This window comes from Meriones unguiculatus, chromosome 15 (assembly GCF_030254825.1).
Source record: "Meriones unguiculatus strain TT.TT164.6M chromosome 15, Bangor_MerUng_6.1, whole genome shotgun sequence".
Classification (NCBI taxonomy): Eukaryota; Metazoa; Chordata; class Mammalia; order Rodentia; family Muridae; genus Meriones; species Meriones unguiculatus.
The window spans coordinates 52550751-52575343 of NC_083362.1; the positions used below are offsets into that span (position 1 = coordinate 52550751).

Genomic DNA, 24593 nt, shown 5'->3' on the forward strand with positions numbered 1-24593 from the left:
CTCCCATGACTGCAACTTCAGAGGGAACGGAATCCTCTGGCCTTCCTGGGCACCCACACAGCCCCCTAAATCTTTTAAGAAGTGTTAGTTGAGCTGGGTGCGGTGCGGTGCGCCTTTAGCAGGACAGCTCAGGGGGGCAGAGGCAGGTAGATCGCTGTGAGTTCTAGGCCAGTCTAGTCTACAAAGCGAGTCCAGGACAACCAAAGGGAACAGGCTTTTTTTTTTTTTTTTTTTTTTTTAAACCACACAGGCAGTCTCTTTTATATCTTGCTGTCCTCTCAGCTGGATTATCTCTTGTGTTCTGTTGGACTATCTTATAATTTCTTGTGCGTTTATGGGATATCAGCGTCTGTTGAACTAATTTAAGAAAGATTTTTATTTTGTTGTAGTTGTTTTTTAAAGGAAGATGCTTGTGCATGGTTATGGACCGAGGAAGAAACTATTAGCAGAGGTTTGGGTGAGGAGACATTGCAAGCCCCCAGGGATAAGACTGAGGAAGGCAGGCCCAGACATGCAGGTAGGTGTGTGGTGGATGGAGGTGCGTAGGTTAAGGATTGCACACACAGTCTCCCGGAGCGGACAGAGGCACAGCAGTCATGAAGAGCGAAGAAGGGCAGAGGGCACCGAGGACAAGATGCGCGGGTCAGTTAAGGAGGCTGACCAGGAGTGGCAGCGTCCCCTAGCCTCAGCGTCGAAAAAGAGCAAAGCTGGGTGGGAAACGCCAACCTTCTCGAGGAAAAGCATCCCCAGAATTGTCCTAAGATCCCTTCCAGTGCTTCCCCGCAAAGCCCCACGTTTCCAGCGAGCAGGTTTCAGCGCGTTTTCTACTCTCAGTTGCACAGCTCCCCCGAGCAGGGCGAAAACAACGCGTCACGTTAGCACCGCGCTGAGCAGGTCAGGGCTTGGTTAAGTTTTTATCGGCAACACAGACACCGCCACGCGGTGGGGTCCTGAAAATACCCTGAGAGCTGTCCACTTCGTCCGCTCTGGGTCACCCAGGAGGACGCCGGTCCGAGAGAGCTCGGGTAACAGTCCCACAATTTGACCGCTCACAGCGTTGGACACGTGCGGTGACCGCAGTCCGGCTGGCTGGCGTCCGGCTGCACAGCGCGCCACCCTGTGACCCGCACGCGTGACACTCACGCGCGCCGTCGTGCCGCCTCCCCCATCCCTCGCGAAGGCCGAGGCAGCCTTGAGTCCGAGGGGCGCAGGACGATACTCTCTGGGTTGGATTCTCTCTGCCTGAACATCTGATCGGAAGGTCGGGAGGGCGGGGAGCGGTGGGCGGGACCGGCCCTCGGGACCAGTTGCTGATTGGTTGAGAGGGGACGGGGCGGAGCCTTGAGGTGGTGGGCGGAAGCGAGAAGCCGCAGCTACCGCGTAAGCCTCTCGGCTGCTCGGCGCAACCGCGGGTCGCCTGAGCAAGCCGGCGCTGCGTTTGGCGTCGGCTTCCGGGCCGAGCGGGGTGAAGAGGAGGTCGGGGTGGCGGGAGGCGAAGGTAATGGGGGTCGGCGGGGCTGGCGGGGCTCGCGGCGGGAGGGGAGCACGGCGGGGGTCGCGGAGCACGGCGGGAGGGATGGCGAGGGCCTGAGCGCTGTGCGGCCGACGCTCGGCCGGAGAGCGGGGAGACGGGACGGCAGCCGGCCGGCCGACCTCCTGCAGAGGCTTCCTCGTCAGGCTGCAGGTTCGCGCGCCCCCCTGTTTTCTTAGTGCCTGACCTGGTTGCGGGGGTGGACCTGGTCATCTCTTCTCCTCCGCGGGTGAGCCCGGGCTCGGAGGTGCAGACCCAGGCTGGGGGAGGAAGTTCTGACCAGCCAGAACCCGCTCCGAGCTCGCGTGTGTCCATCAGCCGTTTGAGGCTTTTCACTTCAGCTTAGTCTTTTTTTTACTTGATTTCCTAACGAGACGTTTTCCCCCCCGCACCCAAGAAGTTCCCAAGAAAGAATGAAAATGAAACTTGACGGATTCATTTAGGAATTTAGGGTCTTCTGCTCCATTTAGGCTCTTAAGGCATTCAGGACACGTGTAAATCCCGAAGGAAGCAGGTTGTTGGCTGTGTATTTTGTGTGTGTGATGTGTTAAATGATCAAGGGTTGATTCATTCGGCGCGTCTGGTGTTGACACTAGAGCTAGGTGCCCAGCAGATCTTACCGTCTCCCTTCCCATTTATTTGAATCTCTTCCTGCCTCTCCAGGACTCCCATTCTGTCCCTTCCACCCTTCCTCAGAGAGGGGGTGGGAGGGAGAGGAGACGTTGGCTCAGTTTCTTTCTCTTAAGTTCAGGCTTGTGACGAAGGTTAACTTTTTCTGAGAAGGCAAGACTAATTGCCTGAGCCGCCCCCCAACCCTTTCTGGAAAAGTTGCAGGGATCACACAGTGGTTTTCATTTACTGTTTCTGTTGTGCATGGGTTAAAACAAAACAAAACAAAACAAAAAAACCCAACCCTTTCTTGAGGCTAACGTTACTTTTATTCAGCTGTCCTACATTAATAGATAAAAGTTTGAAAGTTGTATTTAAGAAAAACAAAACAAAACAACAAACCGACCCTAGGAAATGACTAGACTGACATTTGGGATTTTTCACCTAAAATTTTCATTTGAACTGATAAATCAAGTCATTTTCTACATTTTAGTATCAGATTTATTTTCTGATTTGCTTTGCCAAGATATGTATTGCAAGTCTCCATATATTGTGCTAGCTTTGGGATAAAAAGAGACGGTGACACTGTAGAAGTCGTTGGGTAAGTAGGTTAATATTTCTAATTATGTATGTAGAAAGAGGCAGCAATTATGCTGCTAAAAATCGGTTGTAATTATTTTGGATGCTGGTGTCATTATTAATTCTATATGGTTTTATTTGTGTTTTGGAGACTGCATTTGCTGTGTGTTTTCATGGTAATTTTTAAACTTCATATGTCCGAAGCTTAATGAAAGTTCTGGTTATAGAAGATCTTTAGAAGTGATTCTCAGACTCCCTAGGCGGATTGGTTGCTGGGCTTTTGTTGATACTTTTGTGGAAGTAGAATAGGTTTTGTTTATTGCCATTACATCTTTGTTTTCTCTGGTGGTCTTTAAGACCAAACCAAACCAAACCATGAGTTTTTACTTGATCAGTCACCATCTTAAGCTTTTATGCTGGAGCATCAATGATCATGATAGTTGTGTGTCAACTTGACACAAGCTAGAGTCTTCAGAGCAGAGGGAGCCTCAGTTGAGAAAATGCCTTCATAATATGGGCTGTAAACAAGCTTGTAGGAAAGTTTTTTTAAATTAGTGACTGATGGAGGAGGGCCCAGCCCATTGTTGGTGGTACCATCCCTGGGATGGTGATCCTGGGTTCAAGAAGAAGTCCAAGCAAGCCATGATGAACAAGCCAGTCAGCAGCACTCTTCCATGGCCTCTGCCTCAGCTCCGGCCTCCAGGTTCCTTCCTTGCTTTAGTTCCTATTCTGACCACCTTTGATGATAACCAATGATTTGGAAGTATAAACCAAAAAACCCCTTTCTTTCCAAAGTTACTTTGACCATGATGTTTCATCACAGCTTTAGTAACCCTAAGAGTAACCTTCATGTGATGACAGAGGTCCTCCTTCCCTGTCTTTCCTCTTTTCCCCTATTCCATTGCTTTTCTCTTCTCCTTTTTTCCAATACGCACTCGTTGCCAAAATCCCATCCATGCCAGTAGTTTCATTTCTGCTTTAATTTACTAACCAGTGACATTACTAATCTGGGAAAATCTCAAGCATTAAGAGAATACAGTTGACTAGAATTGGAAGTCTGTGAAGAGCTATAATTTTTTCTTTTTGAGAGAAGACTGTCAGAATTTTGTGGTAAGACTTAAGAGTATAGTTACAAAGTCTACTACTGTCACTGACCCACCCAAAGACAATTGCTTTAGGTTCAGTGGACCTCAGTTGCCTAACTGCCAAACATAGTAATAAGGTTTGCTTATGTGACTTCAGGAGTGTTGTGAAAGCAAATTGAACTGATAGGTGTGATTTTTAAGGAAAAAAAAACCTTTCATAGAAGATTGCCTCTCTTTTTAATAAAAAGTATAGATAGATTACAAACTGTAGCATCCTAATGAGTAACTCAGCAAAGGATACTTCTTTTTAAACTTTCAGTCTAAGAGGGAAAGAGCTTTTATTTGGTGACTAGACTTACTGCTTTGACCAGTTACGCTTTCTTAGTTACTTATAAACAAAAATACCTTTTAAGAAGGTCATTATCTTAATATCCTATGAGGTTAGGCTTAAAGGGCAGTTGTGGAAATCCCAAATTCATGTGCCTAAGAGGAAAGACCAGACAGCTTATTGATTTAAATACTTGTCACAGGTATTACCAAAGCTACTTGCTCAGATTACATATATGTGTCATAAAGGGTGACATGTCTCTTATGTCTTTTATTTTACTTACATATCTTTTCTTGAGATACGTAAGTAAAATAAGGCTGAGTAGTTTATGTTATGTACAGTCAGTTTCCTCTGTAACTTTAAAAAGCTATTAAATATTTTTCTTTTTGGAAAAACCTTGGCTACACATATATAAAGGGAAAATTTTTGTCTGCTCTAATTTATGCCTTACTTGAAAATTTTTAATTAACTTTAATTGTAAAGATGATAAGAACAGTAATATTTGAAATTAGTGTCAGCTGGTGGCACATGCCTTTAATTCCAGCATTTGGGAGGCAGAGGCAGGCAGATCTTTGTGAGTTTGAGGCCAGTCTGGTTTATAGGACAGCCAGGGCTCTCTTACACAGAGAAACCCTGTTTTGAACCCTCCCTCCCCGCAAAAAAGATTAAAATTAGCCCAGCCATGTAACCATGGTTTTAAATATCGAGGCTCTTTTCATTTAGACAGCAGTGGTTTTTTTTTTTTTTTTTCCTTTTTAAGCCTGAATTAGATTATTTGAATATAGGTTTCCTTTTACTCTCTGGTGTTTATTGATAAGAAATGTCACACAGTGGGCCTGTCAGGATATATCTGTTTTTCAGGTGGTTTCTAAAGACCCCCTTTGATTTCTACTCCTTTTCTTTCCAGACTCATGAAATGGCCACAGATGATAAGAGTTCCCCGACACTGGACTCTGCTAATGATTTGCCTCGCTCTCCCACCAGTCCTTCTCATCTCACTCACTTTAAACCGCTGACTCCTGACCAGGATGAACCTGCCTTCAAGTCAGCATATAGTTCTTTTGTAAATCTTTTTCGTTTTAACAAAGGTAAGATTTATTTCTAAAACTCAGAAAGTGCAGTTTTGATTCTCTGCATTCTCTCCTGTCCTGTCATGCTGCGTGGTTGTAAAGAAGTGAAATATTAACAAGATGGTAGCTTTAATCTCAGGTCCTAAGTCTTTCTGTCTAAGGAGGGAAAGGTAGTATTTCACTGTAATCTGATTAAGTATTTGTGTGAATTAAATTTAAAGTGGTTAAGGGGTCCTTTTTAAAGAGAAACATTTTATTTCCACACATTTTCTATTAATGTGCTTCAACTTGGTCAAGCTTACAAAATAAAACTTATTTTGAGGGATGTTTTAGAACAAAAAGATAGTAATTAAAGCAATAAAATTAAACAAAGCAGTACATGGTTTATATATTTAAAAACTTAGAAGGTTTCAGCAGACATGTTGAAATTTATATTCATTGGATTGAGTTGTAAATACTATCAAATGAATGAACGGATAATTTAAAAACAAGTTCTTGAATACTTTGTTTTTTTAACCGGAATTTTAAAAAGGTCGTATCTTGTCCTTAATTTGCCTTTTTGTTTGTTTGTTTGTTTTTTAGACAAGAGTCTATTCATTTTTTAGCCTAGGCTAACCTGAAAACACTGTTGTAGCCTTGGACATGAGACCATCTTCCTGGATTAGTCTCCTGAGAGCTAGGATTATAGACATGAATTACTATGCCTGATTCATTTGTCTTTTTTGTTTGAAGTATATTAGAAGATATTTCCTGGTTTTAGGACTTTGAGGGGATTTGATAGTTTCACTCAGTAGAATTTTTCTTTCTTTTTTTTTTTTTCTATTTCTTTTTCTTTTTCTTTTTTGAGATAGGTTCTTACTTTATAGCTCTGGAACTTTCCATATAAACTTGCTGTGTGAACCGGCCTCAAACTCACAGAAGTGTGCTTGCCTCTCCCTTTTTTAGTGCTGGGATTAAAGGTGTGCCACTATACCTGGCCTTAAGTAGAACATTTTAATAGTACTAGCTGAATTTTATTAACAGTTTTGTTATCCAAGATAGCATTTTAAATTTAGTTGTCATAGACGATAAATAGTCGTTATTTATTTAGGAAGGTATAATAAGCACCTGCTATGCTGGGTACTGTTTAAATAACACAAAGAGATCTCTCCCATAAACTGATTAAGAAGGTCAAGATTTTGTGTGAGGTTGGCATTGTGTTTCCTCTAATGTGTTCACAAAATTTCCAAATGTATACTGTTGGAAGGTAATTTTATTCTGGATTTTAACTTTTTCTTTAAAATATTTAAAAATTTAAAAAAGATTTATTTTTATATTCAGCTATGTGTATGCATGTGTTTTATGTGTGAGTGCCTGAGGAGGTGAGAAGAGGGTTAGAGTTACAGGTGGCTATGAGCTGCCTGACATGGATGTTGGGAACTGAACTAGGATACTTTGCAAGAGCAGTGTGCACTCAGCTATGAATATAATACATGGACATCGTGTCTGAAGTATTTTGTCTGTCGCCTTCTTTTGGAATGCTGAGTAATACCAAGTTTCCTTTGACACAGAGAGAGGAGAAGGGGCCCAAGGAGAGCACCAGTCCCCAAGTGCAAGTTGGTCCAGCCCTCAGATCTCTTCAAGGACACAGTCTGTGAGGTCACCTGTACCTTATAAAAAGCAGCTTAATGAGGAGCTTCAGCGGCGCTCTTCAGTGTTAGGTAAAACAGCTCTCCTATTCCTCTTTGCGTGTGAATTTTCATCATTGTGTGTTCTAGGTTATATATTGACTTAATGTTTCTGTTACTTGGAACAGTCAAGTATTCTTTAGAATAAATAAAACTTACTTAGGTGATAAAAGAATTTTTCAACACCTGAAACATTCTTCATCATGTCTTTAAACTTTGATGATGCAAACACTGATGTCTTGACAGAATTTTGATTAATTACTTGCTTGGGTTTCAGCAGAGACCACTTTGCCACATCCTCAGGAGAGTACAGGTTAGTTCCAACTTTACAGGTGGACTTTGCACCTATGCTTGGGAGGCTAATGAAGGGTGATGTGCATGCCACTGGCTGCAGAACACTGTCAAACTCCATGGGTGGGCTGCTGATTGCGCTTGGCCTCTGTCTTTGTTGGGCTACAAACTGTCAGTGTGGCTGGATTCACTGCTCCTCTTGCCTGCTTGTTTTCCATCTTGTTCCACTACATAGTCACCGCGTTCATTTTCATGCTTTTCTGATGGATGTGGCCTGGGAATCTGTGTCTCAGTTGAGGGACTAGTGGTGGTTTATGTTTTATTTCTATTAGATTGTCAAACTGAGTGAAGTGGTTTGCCTAACTCCAGGTGATAAAAGGGACAGTGGCAATGATTCCATAGAGAAGAGGTTGCAGCAGTGGGAATCAAGTGTTCCTAAATTCCATGTCTGTCCTTTCTAGCCACTCACTTCCATGAGATGCTTGAGTGGACAATAGTTGTATAATGGTAGTTGGAAGAAGGCTATTTTATTGCTTGCTGAGACTTTTGTTACTGGAAGAAGGATGAAGAAGCAGGTAGAAGAGGCTTTTTTTGCTGAAGGACTAGAAGAGCTGGCTGTGTCACCCCACACCTTAGCCACCTTAGCAGCCAGCTCAGCCCAGGTCAGATCATTTTGAAAGGAAGGGTTGGGAAGCAGATTTTCATTTGATCCCAGATTATCAAAGCTTAACCTTAACTTTATTAAACTTTTCTTAGTTCTTAAACCTGACCCATGGCTTAGGAGGATGATGCTGGAGGATTGGAAGTTCAAAGCCAGCCAGGAAACATTAACAGGTTCCAGGCCAGGATAGGCTACACAGTGAGACCCTATCTTGCACCTAGGGAGGCAGAGGAAGGAAGATCTCTCTGTGAGTTTGAGGCCAGCCTGATCTATAAAGTGAGTCCAGGACAGTCAAGGCTACACAGAGAAACGCTGTTGTAAAAAAAAAAAAAAAAGTCATTCACAACACATCCCCAAAACCTGCCCCTCGGCAACACTGTGCTATATTTGAGGGTGCTCTTCTGCTGACAAAATCCTGTGCTGAATTCATACGGTATTGCTTGATAGCTTTCATTTATTTTCTTTTCCTTGTTAAACTCAGCACTTAGCTTTTCACATAATGCCAACCTATCCTTTGCTGCAGAGGGAGGAAGAATGGGCCAAAGAGCAGTCTGCATTTCTTTACTTGTAAAATTGAGGACTTGGACTAGATTCTAGTCTGCTAGGGGTTGCAGAGTTGTAGCTTGCCAAAATTTGCTTTTTGTTGCTATGATAAATTTGAACTACTTATTCATAGGCAGAGCTTGGATTTTCTCCTTCTCTGTGGTTCCTGCATTCCTTCCTGTCTATCAGGTGTGCTTGGAGGATTTTACCTTGGAGGCTTTTGAACCTCAGAAGCTTGGGATTGCTTATTCAGATACATTTCCCCTCACTAAGCATCTGCAATTCCACAGTTTGGTGGTTCTCCTATCTTAGGGAAGTTACTTGATTTTCTGCATCCATTTTGCAGAAGTGATAGCTGATGTTATGTGTAGAAGGGCAGCTATCTCTTTGTTTCACTGAGGTCAGGCAGGGTCTCACTGTTCATACTTTTCCAGTAGAGGAGGATATTGATATCCTTCTCTTCCAGGTAGCTAAGTGCTGTGCCAGGGAGCACTGCCATTATGATTCTTACAGCTTTGTGTCTTCTTTTAGGATTTATAATCATGGAGTCTATATTTCAATATTGTGAGACTCAAGAAAAAATTAATTTTGTAATACATGTTAGTAAGAGCATATCTGAGATATTTGCTGCAGTTAAGATAGGTGCAGTTTAGATGAGGTGTTATTTTAGTGATTAAACTGCCTTATGAAATTTTGATGCATTTGGATTTATACATTGCTCATTCTTTGCAATTCCTGTTTTCTCCCTGCCCAACCGAACCAAAATACCTACTAGAAAACTGGCAAATAGTGAGATAGAGTTAGGAATATTTTTCATTTTATAGTAAATTTGGTTTTTTTAAAAAAGGAAAGACTAAGTGAAAACCATGGTAGTCCTATTCTGGTTACACAGCTAGAATTTTGGCTTGTTTTATTATTAATAATATTGTTATTTGAAATGTAAGTGATCTCTTCCGGGGTGGAGTTGCAGGGTTGAGGAGGTGGTGAGTGTTGGAGTGGGTACAGGGAGAGTTAGAGATTTGGCAGTTTTAATTTGTTTGGACATTATTCATGTTTTGCCATCCTAGATCTTCTGCAAAGCCTGCTGGGTTCTTTGGAGGGCTGGTCTATCAAGTGTCTTTCTGGTAATCTACTATGGAGCTGAATAGTTTGATCCTATTGCTTACCTATTTGACTTTTGAGACCAAGTTAAACTAACTCTCTGGGATTACTTTTTCTTCTGCTCAGTGTCTGCCAGGTGTCTATTATTTAGTTGGTTGGGAATAAAATGTTCAATAAGTTATTAATGAATTCTAGGCATGTAAGTGATGCTTCCATTTCAACCTTCAAAACCATCAGTCATTTGAGGTAGTTCTTTTTTTTTTTTTTTAAAGATTTCTTTATTTATTATTTATACAGTATTCTGCTTGCATGTCTGCCAGCAGGCCGGAAGAGGGCACTAGATCTTATTATAGATTGTTATGAGCCACTGGAAATTGAACTCAGGATCTTTGGAAAACCAGCCAGTCTTTTTAACCTTTCAACCATCTCTCCAGCCCCCTTCAGATAGTTCTTATATAGTACTTAAGCACATGTAAAATAGTGGTTTATATGAATAAGACATACTTTGAACAACTTATTACTCTTGATCTAGATCAGTTTTCATTCTTAATCAGTATTAATGGCTGGGAGAACACGTGTGTGCTAATAATAGGGATAATTTGTATTGTATCAGAGAGAGAGAGAGAGAATGCTTGATTTGATATGGTTACTCGAAACTTTTAAAACAATTTTTTTTTTTTTTTTTAATCTGACTCAGACTCTAGAAGGAAAGCAGAACCAGCCTTTGGAGGTCATGACCCACGAACAGCTGTTCAGCTTCGGAGCCTCAGTACAGTATTGAAACGCCTCAAGGAAATCATGGAAGGGAAAAGCCAGGTACTGTAGAGAGGCCCTGGGAGATGCTTTATTAGACACTCAAGGAAATCACGTAATATCCACTGACAATGGCATAATATCACTTAAATGAAAGTTTATTACTTTCTCTGGTTTTAGAGACCAGAGTTTCACACATAAATTCTTTATATATATATATATTTGTGTGTGTGTGTGTGTGTGTGTGCGTGTAGTCTGTTTCTTCCCATTTGACCTTTTATATTTTGTTTCAGTATTTATTACACCAAGGGTAGTACATATTCTCATCTGTGGTTTCTTCAATAGATTTTATATGTGTGTTTCTTTAATAGATATTATATGTGTTCATAAATAGGGTTGAGGTTTCCTTTTGTCCCCGTAGATGTCTGGTTGGACCTAGTACATTGATTTTAGAAAGCCCCTTGTTCAGTGTTTGTGTTATAACTCATCCTAAGTCCATATACTTTTGGAAGTATGCCACTCTTTCCTGTAGTTCCATGTTTTGTGTGTCCTGTACTCGTACTCTGTCTAAGACAAAGATTTATAGCTTTAGCATAAGTTCTGATAGTGGGTGATATAAATCCAGCTTTTCTTCTTCAGTATTATCTTGGTCATTTTAACCTTTTGCATTCCATCTGAACTTTAGAACTAGCTTGTCATCTGAGGAAGACACCTTCTAAGATTTCATTTGTCATTGCACCTTAATGCTCAGTGTTTCTAAGAAGCCATCACACATTTTTGTTGTTGTAGGACAGTGACCTGAAGCAATATTGGATGCCAGATAGTCAATGTAAAGAGTGCTATGACTGCAGTGAAAAATTTACAACCTTTAGGCGCAGACACCATTGCAGACTGTGTGGGCAGATTTTCTGCAGTCGTTGTTGTAATCAAGAAATCCCTGGAAAATTTATGGGCTATACAGGTAAATACATTTCCTTGATAGCTATGTTTAAAAGTCAAATTGTGAAATAGTTAAATAAAAGGCGGTAGTAAGCCATTTTTTATTTTGGGCTTTATATCTAAGGTAGTGGAGGATAATAGTGAGAAAGGGAGACACAGCTTTGATTTTGAGAACTTTTGTTTCAGTAGTAGAAGAGGTAAGTATGTTCATAAATAACTAGAGTAAAAATATAGATATTATAAAAAATCTATAGTACATTAGAGATTATTAGATAAGATAAAATAATTTTTTAAAAATGTTTGTCATTTATGTGTATGAATCATATCCATCTGTACATACATCTCCATGCCAGAAGAGGGCATCAGATCACATTATAGATGGTTATGAGCCACCATGTGGTTGCTGGGAAGTGAACTCAGGATCTCTGGAAAAGCAGCCAGTGCTCTTAACCTCTAAGCCATCTCTCCAGCCCGATAAAGTAATTTTTAATTTATGCTTCTATAGAGTTTTTATTTGCAAAGTAAAGGTTACCTAGACTTACATGATGGTATACTTTGGCAAATTGTATTTTATTCATATTCTTTTGTTGGGAATGTAGTGAAATTGTAGTAATGGAGAAAGTTCAAGGATGTTGAACAATGCTGAGTAGATTTATGCAGTGATTTGGGAATGGAAAGTAGGGACTTTTTGTTTTGTTTTCAAAATTTTTTTGAGATAGGGTTTCTTTGTGTAGCCTTGGCTGTCCTGGACTCAATTTGTAGACCAACCTGGCCTTCACCTCATAGCAATCCACCTGGATTATAGGCATGCGCTACTGCGCCTGGCTTTGTTTTTTAACTAGTCTTGACCTTACATTACACTCTTACTATCTTGGGCAGACAGTGTTGGTGTGCAGAGATGCATTACCACCCTGGCAGCTTAAAATTTTATTTTCATAGTTATTTGTTTGTGATACTGGGTAACCCAATGTCTTTTGCATTTAGGTATATCCTCAGCTCAAGACAACATGCTCAACATGTTTCTCATGTGATTTTAGTTATTGTAAATATCTTCCTTATTTTTTATTTTTAATCCAAGGTGCGATAGAGTTCATAATCGCATGATTTTCTACCCAGATTTTGACCATATCTTTTAAAATTATTTTTTAACCAATAGCTGTTTACTATTAATTTTTCCCTATCTTGAATTCATTTTTATGCTCTAGTTAACATTCTTTGTAAGTGCTAATTATCATACAGATGTATTACACTGATTTTTGCCTGTCCTCATGTGCAGGTCTCTTCCCTTACTCTTCTTACTCCCTTGCAGTCTGAGACATTTGAAATCTTAGCAAGCACTAAGGTTACAGAAAGTAGGTGGTTCCTCTTGGCCTTTTTTTTTTTAATTTGTTTTATTTTTGGTATTGCTGGAAAATCAGACTTAGCGCCTTGTGCACAGACATAGCTACACTCCTCTAGCCAATTTGTACAGTTCATGAACTGGGAATTTGAATCTTTAAGCTCAACCTTTTTCCTAATTTTTGTTCTACATTTATGAGCAACGAGCTCATCGCATACCTGCTGGTTTGACAGGAGGTTTATCAAGTATTAACCCGAGCACTGTGAATATTCAAATAAGAATATCTAGAATTACCGTCTTATATGTCTGTATTGCCCTATTCCTTCTCTCAGTTTTCTTTTTAGTATTAGGAATCCTAATGGTTTTATTTTTCTCTATTTTCTTCTTAAGGTTTATTTTTTATTTTATGTGTATTTTATGCTCACAAGTATGTATGTGCACCAATTGTATGCCTAATGTTCACAGAAATCAGAAGGGGGCCTTGGATCCTCTGGGAGTGGGTCACAGATGGTGCTGGGAATTGAACCTGGGTCCTTTTCAAGTGCTCTTGATGACTGAACCGTCTCTCTAGCTCTTTTATTAATGATTGTCAATCGAATCTAATTAGAGAACCCGTTTCAGAAATTTCAGAGCCAATTCAGAAACCTTATCCCTAAAATATTGTGTCTATAAAACTGAATCTTGCACTGAATCTGTGTTTGTCAGGTGTCTCTGGGGAAATGGAACCAGTGGGTGGGGTGACATTTTTTCTGTAGTCAGGGAGCTGTAGTCAATGAAGTGCTTGTGCACTGGTAAGTATGAAGTACCAGCCGTAGTGAGCAGGGCAGAAACTAGGGTTTCCATCTTGCACTGTTGAGACAGAATTCCTTTTACTTTTAGAACTTAATCTTTGTACTTGAGGCCTCAGCTGATTGGCTGAGAGTCGTTCTGGATGTTACGACTGGATGGTAATCTGATGTACTTAAAGAAAGCCATGTGTTAATAACACTGGAAAAACAACAAAGCCAAATGAGCTTCAAATACCCTAGTATTTGGCCAAAAGTTTGTTTAATCAAATTAGATTAAGTCTTAAATTAATTTAGTCAAATTAAGATTAGCCATTGCAGCTAATGGTGCACGCCAGTAATCCCAGCACTCAGGAAGCAGAGGCAGGTGGCTTTTGCTGAGTTCGAGGCCAGCCTGGTCTACAGAGTGAGCTCCAGGACAACCATGACCACACAAAGATACCCTGTCTTAAAAAAAAAAAAAAGAAAGAAAAGAAAGAAAGAAACCCCAAAGAACAAAAAAAGAATAGCCTTTGCAAACGAAAAATGTGTATGTTGGATACACTTATAAACTTAGATCCTGGATAAATATAAAATACCTAGAATGTTGATACATAGAAAAATCATTGAATTGCCCTGGTATGGTGGTACCTGCCTTTAAGCCCAGCACTCAAGATGCAGGGGTAAGTAGATCTCTGAGTTTGAGGCCAGCCTGGTTTATGTAGTGAGACATTGTCTCACAAAATAGAATTGTGGATTCTATACAGTGATTTTTATACAGAATCAATAAAAATTAAGCTGCTATCATTGGTGGTAATAGCTTTAATATCCGCTTTTATCATGTAGTTTTTAATTACATATGAGTCAGTTGCCTTCAGAGAATTATAAATTCTGTAATGGCAAGGGTATGTCTCATCAGTTTTTGTCTGCTGTTACACTATTCTAGCATGTGTTGCTGATGAACGAACATTTTGCATGGACTGAAAGCTTTTGTGGTGAGGTTTGCCCCTCCCCTCCTTTTTTTTCAAGACAGGATTCCTCTGTGTAGCCTTGGTGTCCTGCACTCGCTTTATAGAACAGGCTGGCCTTGAACTTACAGAGATCGTCTACCTCTGCCTCCCTGGGTACTGGGATTACAGGCATGTGCCACTGCGCCTTCCTGGCTGGCTCTGTTTCTTGATTTGATAATTTTAGTTTTAATAGTTGAGTGGTTTAGGGAGTTTATCCTTTATTGTCTAACCTAACCTTTGCTGTGGTAAAAATCGAAGGTCTTTCTGCAGATAATAATTTCACTTCCTTAATGTATTTGAGTTTTGGTCAGTGGTAGTGGTTATCATAGCACTTTTCTTTAACCAAGACTGAAGTTCATTTTGTTTTGTTACTGTTGACTGAGTCCTGATTGAAACGGATATATTTTTTGCTATTGAGTTTTAATATATCTCATCTGCTAAATTGTAATGTTAGAAATTAGTAAACTAGTGACATTTTGCTTTGATATATATATATATATATATACACACACACACACACACTTTGATAAAACAGAATTATATAATAATCTTAAAATGAGACAATAAAATAGTTTAGTAAACTTGGTAGCAATTTATGTAAAAACAGTATATTGAACTTTTAGAAATATTTTGTATCACTTAGATTTTTAATATTGATGATAAAGTATAATTGAGGTAGAATTATTAAATAACATTTACTGAACAGTTAAAGTTAAGTATAGTCTTGCTACATGGTGGTCTAAGTTCTGAGAAACATCTCTAGGAACTTTTGTCCTTGGTGAACATCATAGAGTATGCTCAGGATTAACTAGATAGTAAGTTGCCTCCAGTGAACTATAAGTTCTGTAATAATGGTCTTCTCATTATTAGAACTAAAATTATCAAGTTAAGAAGTAGCCAGGCCTGACCACAAAGCTTTCATTCATTGAAGACTGTCCATTAGGCATGTCTTTTCCTCCCGGTTTTTGAGCCCCAGTGTCATACCTCCTAGGCTAGTTCTGAAGGCCTCATCAGCTTGCTAGGCCTTACTTCCTGCCTCCATGTGCCAGGTGTGTGCCACCATGTGCATTTTCTCTTTTGTTTAAGGTGGTGTCACTGTATGGCCCAGGCTGTGCTGAGTGGTCTTCTGAATACCAACATGGCCCCTGAAAAATAGTAAACTCTTTTTTTATTAAGTAGAAGAAAAGATAAAAAATATAACAGTAAAGATAGAAACTAGTGACATAGTTGTTTACATCAAGTGTTATTTATGTTCATATATCAATTTTTATTATTATGTGCCTTATGGTTTCATGACTTACAGATCAATAAGTTTATTTAAGTCAGCTTCAGCAAAAATGGGAATAATATGCCACTCTATAATATTATGATGACTGTTGCACCAGGCAATAAGAAGTTTTTAGCTCCACTATAATCTTAAAAAAAAAAAACATTGTTGTATGGTGTGGCCTGTTGTTAATTGAAATGTCATATGGTACTTGATGTATTTTGCCTCTTAGCACACCAAATTGCTATGGAGATACACCTAACTATTTTGTAAAAATAGGATAGAAATGAAACTTATTTTGGGACAAAACTGTGACCTAAAAAATAGGTTTAGAAGTATTAAGAAACGCTGTTTGTCCTCCTAGAAACTATTTCTGTGATGATACGGATTGAAGTCAGGGCTTCATACATTCTAGGCAAGCACTCTGACACTGAGCCACACTCTTAGCTAGAACATTACATTTCTATTTCACTATGAAAATTTCTTTTATTTTTATTTCTATATATCATTGAATGTAAGACCATTTTTCATTAGTTTTAAAACTGTGCGCTAATGGAGGAACTTGTACAAGACCCTGTGCCTAGATGAAGAGCTGTGTGGTTGTTGAGAGACAGGGGACCAGTTTTCTTCATGGACAGGCCCCTTGATAGGCTATCTAATCCCAATCAGTTGGCCCTAAACACACATGAACAACACTGAATATATCCAACTTTATTTTTTGAGTGTGTCTGTAACAATAGTTGAAGAGCTCATGAATTTGAGAGAGTTGAGGGATGTGGGATAAGCTGAAGTGGGAAGAGGGAAGAGTGGAAATGATGTAAATACAGTACTCATCTATGAAGTTCTCGAGAGTTTTTTAAATTAGAAAATGTGTACTATTCTAGAGACCATTTGTATTCTGGAGACCATTCTTCAGGCTTCATGATGGAGATATTAATATTGTTTCTTCCCTACTTGTTGCCTAGGGAAAACAAGTCATTTCTGTTGTGTTGGTTATTTACTATATTGAAACTTTTTTCATTGAAAGAGGGAATAAGTGTTAATGAAAAATACGGTCTATTTTATTTTGCTTTCTACCTCTGATAGATCTCTCACTGCATGAATACAGTTTTGAAAAAATATCCTTACAGCCATGACTTTCTGTGACTAATATTGGGTCAAGTTTTCTTACCTGTTACAGATATTTGGATGCTTGGATGAATTTATTGTAATAATAATCTAACATGTACAGCAGAGCTAGACAAGTATCTCATTTAAAATGTCTTTCGGAGGTCTTTTCTTGAAGACACTTCCTTTTATTAAAGTACGTATTAACACAAAGATTTAAAATATTTTATTAAGTGATATGTCGCTGATACCTTTCCTTATATTTTTTTCATAGGAGACCTCCGAGCGTGCACATACTGTAGAAAAATAGCCTTAAGTTATGCTCATTCCACAGACAGTAATTCCATTGGGGAAGACTTGAATGCTCTTTCAGATTCAACTTGCTCTGTGTCTATACTTGATCCAAGTGAACCTCGGACACCTGTTGGGAGTAGAAAAGCCAGTCGTAACATATTCTTAGAGGATGATTTAGCCTGGCAGAGGTACTGTCACTTGAATATAAATTGATTTAAACCTGAGAAATGCTTAGCCCTGTGACCTTATTTTTCATTAACGTTTATGTCTTTTTGTTATCTGCAAATTTACTATCTTACCCAGTTCATGTACAGAAGGATCATTATTGTTTATGGATAGTGATTATATTAAGATTCAGATACAAGTGCACGAGAGGAGAGGGTTTTTTTTACCTTTATTACATGCTATTTTATTAAAACCAAGAATGAATGCATGGCATGTGCATGATCCTTGCAGTATTTGTTGAATGGACAACAGAAGTCATTGATATGAATAATTCCTAGTATAGTCTTCTTTGAGAAATGAGAGTGCTCCTAAGATCTGGATTTGTTTCCAAATTCAGTTACTTTTTTTTGTTGTTGTTGTATAGGAGTATTTGATGTGTTTATATCTGAAGATGCTTTACTGACAGATGTAGATATACATACTTCTTTGGAAGTTAACTAGAATTATTTACATTGGGATGCTAGGCTCATCAGGTTCTTATATTTTCTTTAGTGGGATAATCTTATTTTATATGTATGTATGCATGTATGTATGTATGTTTGTTTGTTTATCTGTTTATTTGGTTTTTTGAGACAGGGTTTCTCTGTGTAGCCTTGGCTGTCCTAGACTCACTTTGTAGATCAGGCTGGCCTGGAACTCACAGAGATCCCCTTGCCTCTGCCTCCACAAGTGCTGGGATTACAGGCCTGTGCCGTTGTGCTTGGCCTTAGTTACTTCTTAACAAAGGGAAGAATTAGTATATTACATATGTAAAAAGAAAGAATGAATTACAACTACATTGAGTGTATGTGAACCCAGGGATATAGTAGAAAAGAAAGTTACAAATCATTTATGCACTAAGAGTCTAGTTATATAATGTTCAGAAATATATGAATGAAGGTAATGCCCAGGGATACATATGGTGTAATTATTAGTTGCTTGTCTTATAGATGTAACAAAATGCCTAACAGAAGCAGCTTATAGAAGAAAGGACTTATTTTGGCATACAGTTTAGGGAATATGGTCCATTGTGGCAGAGGAGGTAAGGCAGCAAGAGGAAGAGGTGGCTTAGTCACCTGTATTCACAGGCAAAAAGAACCAGAGAGAGCTGTGACTGCCTGTGCTCAGTTTCATTTTCCCTTTTCTTCAGTATGGCACCCCAGCATATGAGGCAGCACTGTGCAGATTTACATGGTCTTTCCACCTCAATAAACCTGCTCTAGGTAATCCTGCCCAGACATGCCTGGAGGTTGTTTCAGTGGTGATTGTCAAGTAGGATTAATCGTAACGGTGATAAACATAAAATTTATAATAATGCTTTCCTTGGGATTAGGAAAAATGGTGGGACTGGGTAGGGAAACAACAGGCACTTCAAAATAGTGGTAGTTGATTTTTTAATAGTTGTTTGATAGGTCTTCTGATGTTCATAGCATCATAGTTATACCTTACATTTTATTAACTTGATTCAGTATTTACTAAAATAATATGAAGGTTAGAATTTTCATCTTTTGATTATTTTAATTAGTAATGCTTTTTTATTTGTATGTGGTCTAGTTGTCTAAATTCAGAATTGACAAGTATGACTTATTAAAACATGAGAGACAGAAGATGGGCCTCAGAGATGGAGTACTAGTTGAGTTATAGGCTCTTTGTTAACAGTTTCATAATCTATTACCTTTAAGTCATCACATTTTTGGTAGGGAATACTTTCTGTTTTTGACAGATGTGGGTGCAGAAGTTCAGAAAGATTAAGTAGTGAACCTGAGATCATGCAGCTAGTAAGAGATTGCTGCTCTTTTTGTGGGTTGTGGGGACTGAGAATTTTGGACCTAAGTTTTTTTTTTTTTTTTTTTTTACTCAAATCACTTCCATCTTGTATATCATAAAATGGAAACAAGTTTTACAAATCACCTATCCAACCAAAATTGGTGTTTTATTGACATTCAGTACACTTAAAAAATATACTGGAGATGAAACTGCTTTTATTTATTTATTTAATCTTCTTTTTCCTTTCTTTCTCTTTCTTTCTTTCTTTCTTTCTTTCTTTCTTTTCTCCTTCCTCCCTCCCTCCTTCCTTCCCTCCCTCCTTCCTTCCTTCTTTCCTTTCTTCCTTCCCTCTTCCTTCTTTTTTTTTTTTTGTTTTGAGACAGGGTTTCTCTCTGTAGTCTGGCTGCCCTGGAATTCACTCTGTAGACCAGGCTGGCCTTGAACTCACTGAGATTCACCTGTGTCTGCCTCCTTAGTGCTGGGATTAAAGGTGTGCACTACTACCATCACACAGCAAAACTGCAATTTTTTTTCCTCAAATAAAGTAAGGACAAAAATGAACTGTTGTAGGGAAAAATACTTAAATTTGCTTTTAAATGTTAAAGCACTTATTGTCGCTCCTAATGATCACAGTGTTTTAATTTTCTTTATAGTTTGATTCATCCAGACTCCTCAAATAGTGCTCTTTCAACCAGACTTGTATCTGTACAAGAGGATGCTGGGAAGTCTCCTGCTCGAAACAGGTAAACTACAAATAAAAAAAACCTACTTTGTCTGACTTTTATGTCTATAGTAACGAGAACAAATAAACAAAATGGTGAGATTGCTTCTAAGCTCTGTTAGGCTATCTTTTCTTTTTTTTGGTAGTTCTTTCATTCTTTGGTAGCTCTTTCAGATATTGAAGCCTGTATTCTGTGTTCTAGCCTGAAGGAAGTGAGAAAATGAGACATGAAGCCTCTGTGAAAATGTGTACCAAGAAAACAGAATAGCATATTCTCAAGAGGGAGTATGCCAGGCTAGGACTGTAAGAAGTCCTGTGTGCTACAGTGGAGTGTCAGAAGAATGAGTGGTCAGGATGTTTTAGTCTAGTCTAAGATGAGCAGCTATTAGAATTAGAAAAATTTAATTGTTTTGTAAAACTTATAAGATTGTAAAAACGAAAAATTCAAGAATAGAGAAGTAATACCTGTATGTTCTCCATTAAGACATACTTACTTACATTTTGCCTGTTTATTTTGACACATTTTATATGATACACACTTTAAAAACTTATTCAAGAGTGATGTCATTATTTCCTTTTTTTTTTTAAAGTTAATAGATAAAAAAATTCATTTGTTTTTAAGACAGGATCTTGCTGGCCTGAAACTCACTGTGTAGCCCAGGCTGGCTTCATAACTGCTGTCTTAGCTTCCCAACAGCTGGGCTTGTAGGCATGAACTACTACACCCAGTGGATCATTTCTTTTTATTTTACTAGCAGTTTTGGCTTTACCGTAAAAGTGAGCAGAAACTTGGAATGACAACATGTATATAGAAACAATGATGTCTTTCAGTTAGTAATGTGCACGTAACTTTTCTCAGTATCTTTTCATGGCTTACTACTTACTTCTCTGTATTGCTAGGCAATATTCCATTTTGTAATGTGGCATAGTTTTTTTTTTTTTCCCTTCCTTTTTGGTTTTTTTGAGAGAGGGCTTCTCTGTGTAGCCTTGGCTGTCCTGGACTCACTTTGTAGACCAGGCCGGCCTGGGACTCGCAGTGATCCACCTGCCCCTGCGTCCCTGAATGCTGGGATTAACGGTGTGCACCACCATGCCTGGCTGATAGGTGGGCCACATAGTTTATACGACTTCACCTTCTGACAGACTTCTTGGTTGACTTCCACATTTTGGCAGTTATAGAGAAGCCTGTGAACATCTGTGTACAATTTACTTTATTTTATTTTGTTTTGTTTTGTTTTGTTTTGTTTCTTGTTTTTTGTTTTCTCATTTTTTAGGGGGTGGGAGGTTACAGAGTCTCACTGTCTTGCTCTTTTCATCCCGGAACTCAACCACCTGTTCTGGCCTCCTCAGTTCTGTGTAATTTTATTATGTGTAGGTGCAATTTTAAGTTCATTTGTGCAAATACCAAGAAGTATGGTTGTGGGATCATACAGAAAGAGCATGTTTAATCTCGTAAAAAATTACCAAACTGTGTTCCAAAGTGGCAATGACTTTTTGCATTCCACAGGTGGTACACAGGAGTTCCTTTTCTTCCACACCATTGCCAGCATTGGTGTAGCCAGTGTTTTTTAATCGGCATATAGTGGTGTCTCATCATTGTTTAAAGTTGCCATTTCCTGATTTGAATTGAACATCTTTCATTTGCTTACTTATCATTTGCTTTCTCTTTCTTTGCAAGGGAGTCTTCTGAAGTTCACATTGCCTATTTTGTAATCACATTGTTCATTTTAAAAGATTTTATTTATTTGTTTTATGCATATGAGTGTTCTGTCTGCATGTACATCTGGATGTCAGAAGAGGGCCTTAGGGGATAATAGATGGTCGTGAGCCCCCATGTGGTTTCTGAAAATTGAACTCAGGACCTCTGAAAGAGTAGACAATGCTTTTAATTGCTGAGTACCTTTCATTTTTGAGTTGTAAAAGTTTCTTTTAAATTTATTTTTAATAAGAATTCTTTATCAAATATGTCATTTGCAAATATTCTTTCCTGGTGGCTTGTCTTTTCTTTTTCTTTCTTTTTTTTTTTTTTTGACATTGTTTACAGAGCATAAGTACTTAATTTTAGTTGGATTGTGCCTTTGGTGTTATGTCTAAAGAGCTATCACTATATCCAAGGCAATCTAGGTTTTCTCGTGTTATCTTCTAAGTGCGTTTTTAATCTTGTATTTTACATTTTGGTTTGTGATCCATTTAAAGTTACTATTATTATAGTGAAGGGCATAAGATCTCTGCTTACCCATGAATCAATCAATCAATCTATCTATCTATCTATCTATCTATCTATCTATCTATTGTATGGGTCCATCCATTTGATCTAGTATTGTGTATTGAAAAAAAAAATTATTGTTGCTTTTTTTTTCTCCCTTTGTTCCTCTGCCAGAGTTCACTTGACTCTTATTTTAAGGGTCTGTTCTTGAACTCTGAACTCTGTTGTGTTTTATTGGCACGTTTGTCTTTTACCAGTGTTTTTTGATCTTGATAAATGCAGTTTTATAAGTCTGGAACTCAGGTAGTGTCAATTCTTTAACTTTTGTTTTTCTTCTTTAATATAATGTGTTCACTGATGTTTTTAAATTTTTTTCTTATTTTTAATTGTTTTGCTGTCCTAATAGTCTTTAGAGTCAGCATCTGCAATATAACTTGCTTTGATTTTGATCAAGATTGCTCTGAAGATGTTTTAAAGAACTCTCTTTAAAAGATTTATTTATTTTACTTTATGTGTTTGGGTATTTTGTCTGCATTGCCCATGGAGACTAGAAGAAGGTGTCAGTACGGGAGCTGGGCTGGATTCTTTATATGTTTGATTTTAAGTTTTGGTTGTTGTACATTCATAAGTTTTTCAGGACTCCACATTCAGTTATGTGATCCTATGTGAGATCATGACATGGTTGAAGAAGGTGGGAGCTATTCTAGGTTCATTCATCATATTTAATTGTCATGTCTTTTGGTCTGTTCTATGTAATAGTGCCTCTATATTCCTGATAGTAGATTTGGAAAGAGATAGCCAGTTATTTAGTAGAATGCCCATTGGCCTGTGCTTGTCAGATACTTCTTGGATTGGATTTAGGGTATAATTTTTTCCTCCCTCCCTCCCTCCCTCCCTCCCTCCCTCCCTCCCTCCCTCCCTCCCTCCCTTCCTTCCTTCCTTCCTTCCTGGTAGGAATATTGTAAAGTTTTGTGTTCTCTTCCATCTGTCCTACTAGAATGGATTTGGTTCCATTTATCTCATTGGTCACATTGATTTATTTTTTTGGTAAGATTATGTCTTAAGTTTGTTTTTTTTTTTTTAAACTATAAAGTCAAGTTCCTCCTTTATCATTTTTAAGAGATATGTGGGGGTTAATTTGAGGTTGCATTGTTTCAGTCAGTTTCAGCTGTTTCTGATTGTTATTATAAAAGGGTGGTATTTTTTTCCTAATTCAGTCATTTCTATAATTATTAGGTGACATTCTAATCTGTAAAATCTTTCTCTTGTTGGAGAATTAAATAGGGGAATTTGGAGGATGAAGTGCTCTGATGTATTCTTTTCTTAAAAAGGAGTCTGTCCTCTGTAATGAATACATTGAAGGATATAAAAGTAAAAGCTGGAGCCAGGCATGGTGGTGCACGCCTTTAATCCCAGCACTTGGGAGGCAGAGACAGACGGATCTCTGAGTTTGAGGCCAGCCTGGTCTACAGAGTGAGTTCCAGGACAGCCAGAAACAGCAAACAGAAACTCTGTCTTGAAAAACTAAAACAAAACAAGACAAAACTCAAAAGTTTTACATTTATATATTTATTATTATTATTTGTAGGTGTGTGTGTATGCACATGCCACTGCACACATGGAGATGAGACGATAAGACTCATTTTACCACGTAGTTTCCAAGGTTCGAATTCCAGTCATTAGGTTTGGTGGCAAATATCCCTCCCTACCCACTGAGAAACCCTGCTGGCTCCTGGTTCTCGATTTTTTCCCCCCCTAACCTGCAAAATGGAGATGTTAATCTCTAGCCATAGAATGTGTGAGGATTAGATGAAGAAATGTATAGATTATTCTAGAAATGAGTTTTGTAGTGTCTAGTGAAGTTTCTTTTCATCCTTTCTATTCATGCTGATGTTAGATTTCATTTTTTTTTTTTTGTAAATACTAAATTTCCAATTAAATTAAAACTAAATAAAAGCTTGGTGTTATTGATAGTCTACTTATAAAGTCATTTGATAGCTTTATATAGAGACAAAGTTAAGGATACAGTTGAGTACTTACATAATGAGAGGAAACACATTTCCTATAACTCTTTTTTTTTACTGATGAAATAAGCTTATAATAATATTTGAACACAGATTTTAAATACAGGCCTGCTAATGAGAAGGGAAAGAATTCTTTCGTGAGGGGTAACATTCTGCTTAGTCGGGTTCACAGTTAGTGTTTGTATCATCAGATTAATTGCAGGATTTTCAACTATACAACTGATTCTTAGTTCCTGGGCTAAATAAAAATAGGGGCAGGCTAGATTTGGCATTCATAACATACTTTTAAACCCAGATAATAAAAGTTATTTTTCTCAGTTAGAAAAACGAATTTCCAGTTTTTATTTTTACATGCAAAGTTTGTGTTTCTTTTGAAATACTGCTAATATGCAAACTGTATAATTGTTTTTCTGTGGTATTTAAAACTGTTCAGACTTTTTTTAGTAAAACAATATTTTCTGGTGTCCTTCCCTACTTTTTTCCAGTGGTAGTTTCTTTAGCAACAACACATAAGCATGCAAGTATGACTCTTAACTTTGTTGGCAGGTGAACTTAAAATTGTGATTTTACTTTTTGTTTTTATTTCTAGATCAGCCAGCATTACCAATCTGTTACTGGATCGGCCTGGTTCTCCTATGGCTCCTTCGCATGAGACATCTGTCAGTCCCCGGGCTAACCGGACCTGTGTTAGGTCAGAGACTACTGAGGATGAACGCAAAATTCTTCTGGTACC

General features: G+C 38.4%; 1 protein-coding gene across 8 annotated transcripts in view; it reads left to right on the plus strand.

Annotated features, from left to right (window-relative positions):
* The first annotated feature begins 1351 nt into the window (after nucleotides 1-1351).
* Pikfyve (phosphoinositide kinase, FYVE-type zinc finger containing) overlaps nucleotides 1352-24593 on the plus strand; it is a 93740-nt gene continuing 70498 nt past the window's right edge. For 3 of the 8 annotated variants that reach the window (XM_021660089.2, XM_060368498.1, XM_021660091.2), the window contains exons 1-9: nucleotides 1352-1498; nucleotides 5040-5220; nucleotides 6753-6902; nucleotides 7147-7182; nucleotides 10163-10281; nucleotides 11008-11179; nucleotides 16919-17126; nucleotides 19563-19652; nucleotides 24450-24588. In XM_021660089.2, coding sequence (XP_021515764.2) covers nucleotides 5049-5220; nucleotides 6753-6902; nucleotides 7147-7182; nucleotides 10163-10281; nucleotides 11008-11179; nucleotides 16919-17126; nucleotides 19563-19652; nucleotides 24450-24588 — 1086 coding nt within the window. In that variant the 5' untranslated portion in view covers nucleotides 1352-1498; nucleotides 5040-5048. Of the gene's footprint in view, nucleotides 1499-1554; nucleotides 1685-5039; nucleotides 5221-6752; nucleotides 6903-7146; nucleotides 7183-10162; nucleotides 10282-11007; nucleotides 11180-16918; nucleotides 17127-19562; nucleotides 19653-24449; nucleotides 24589-24593 lie in introns of those variants that run through there. The other 5 variants (XM_021660085.2, XM_021660088.2, XM_060368497.1 and 2 more) reach the window with 4 other exon arrangements.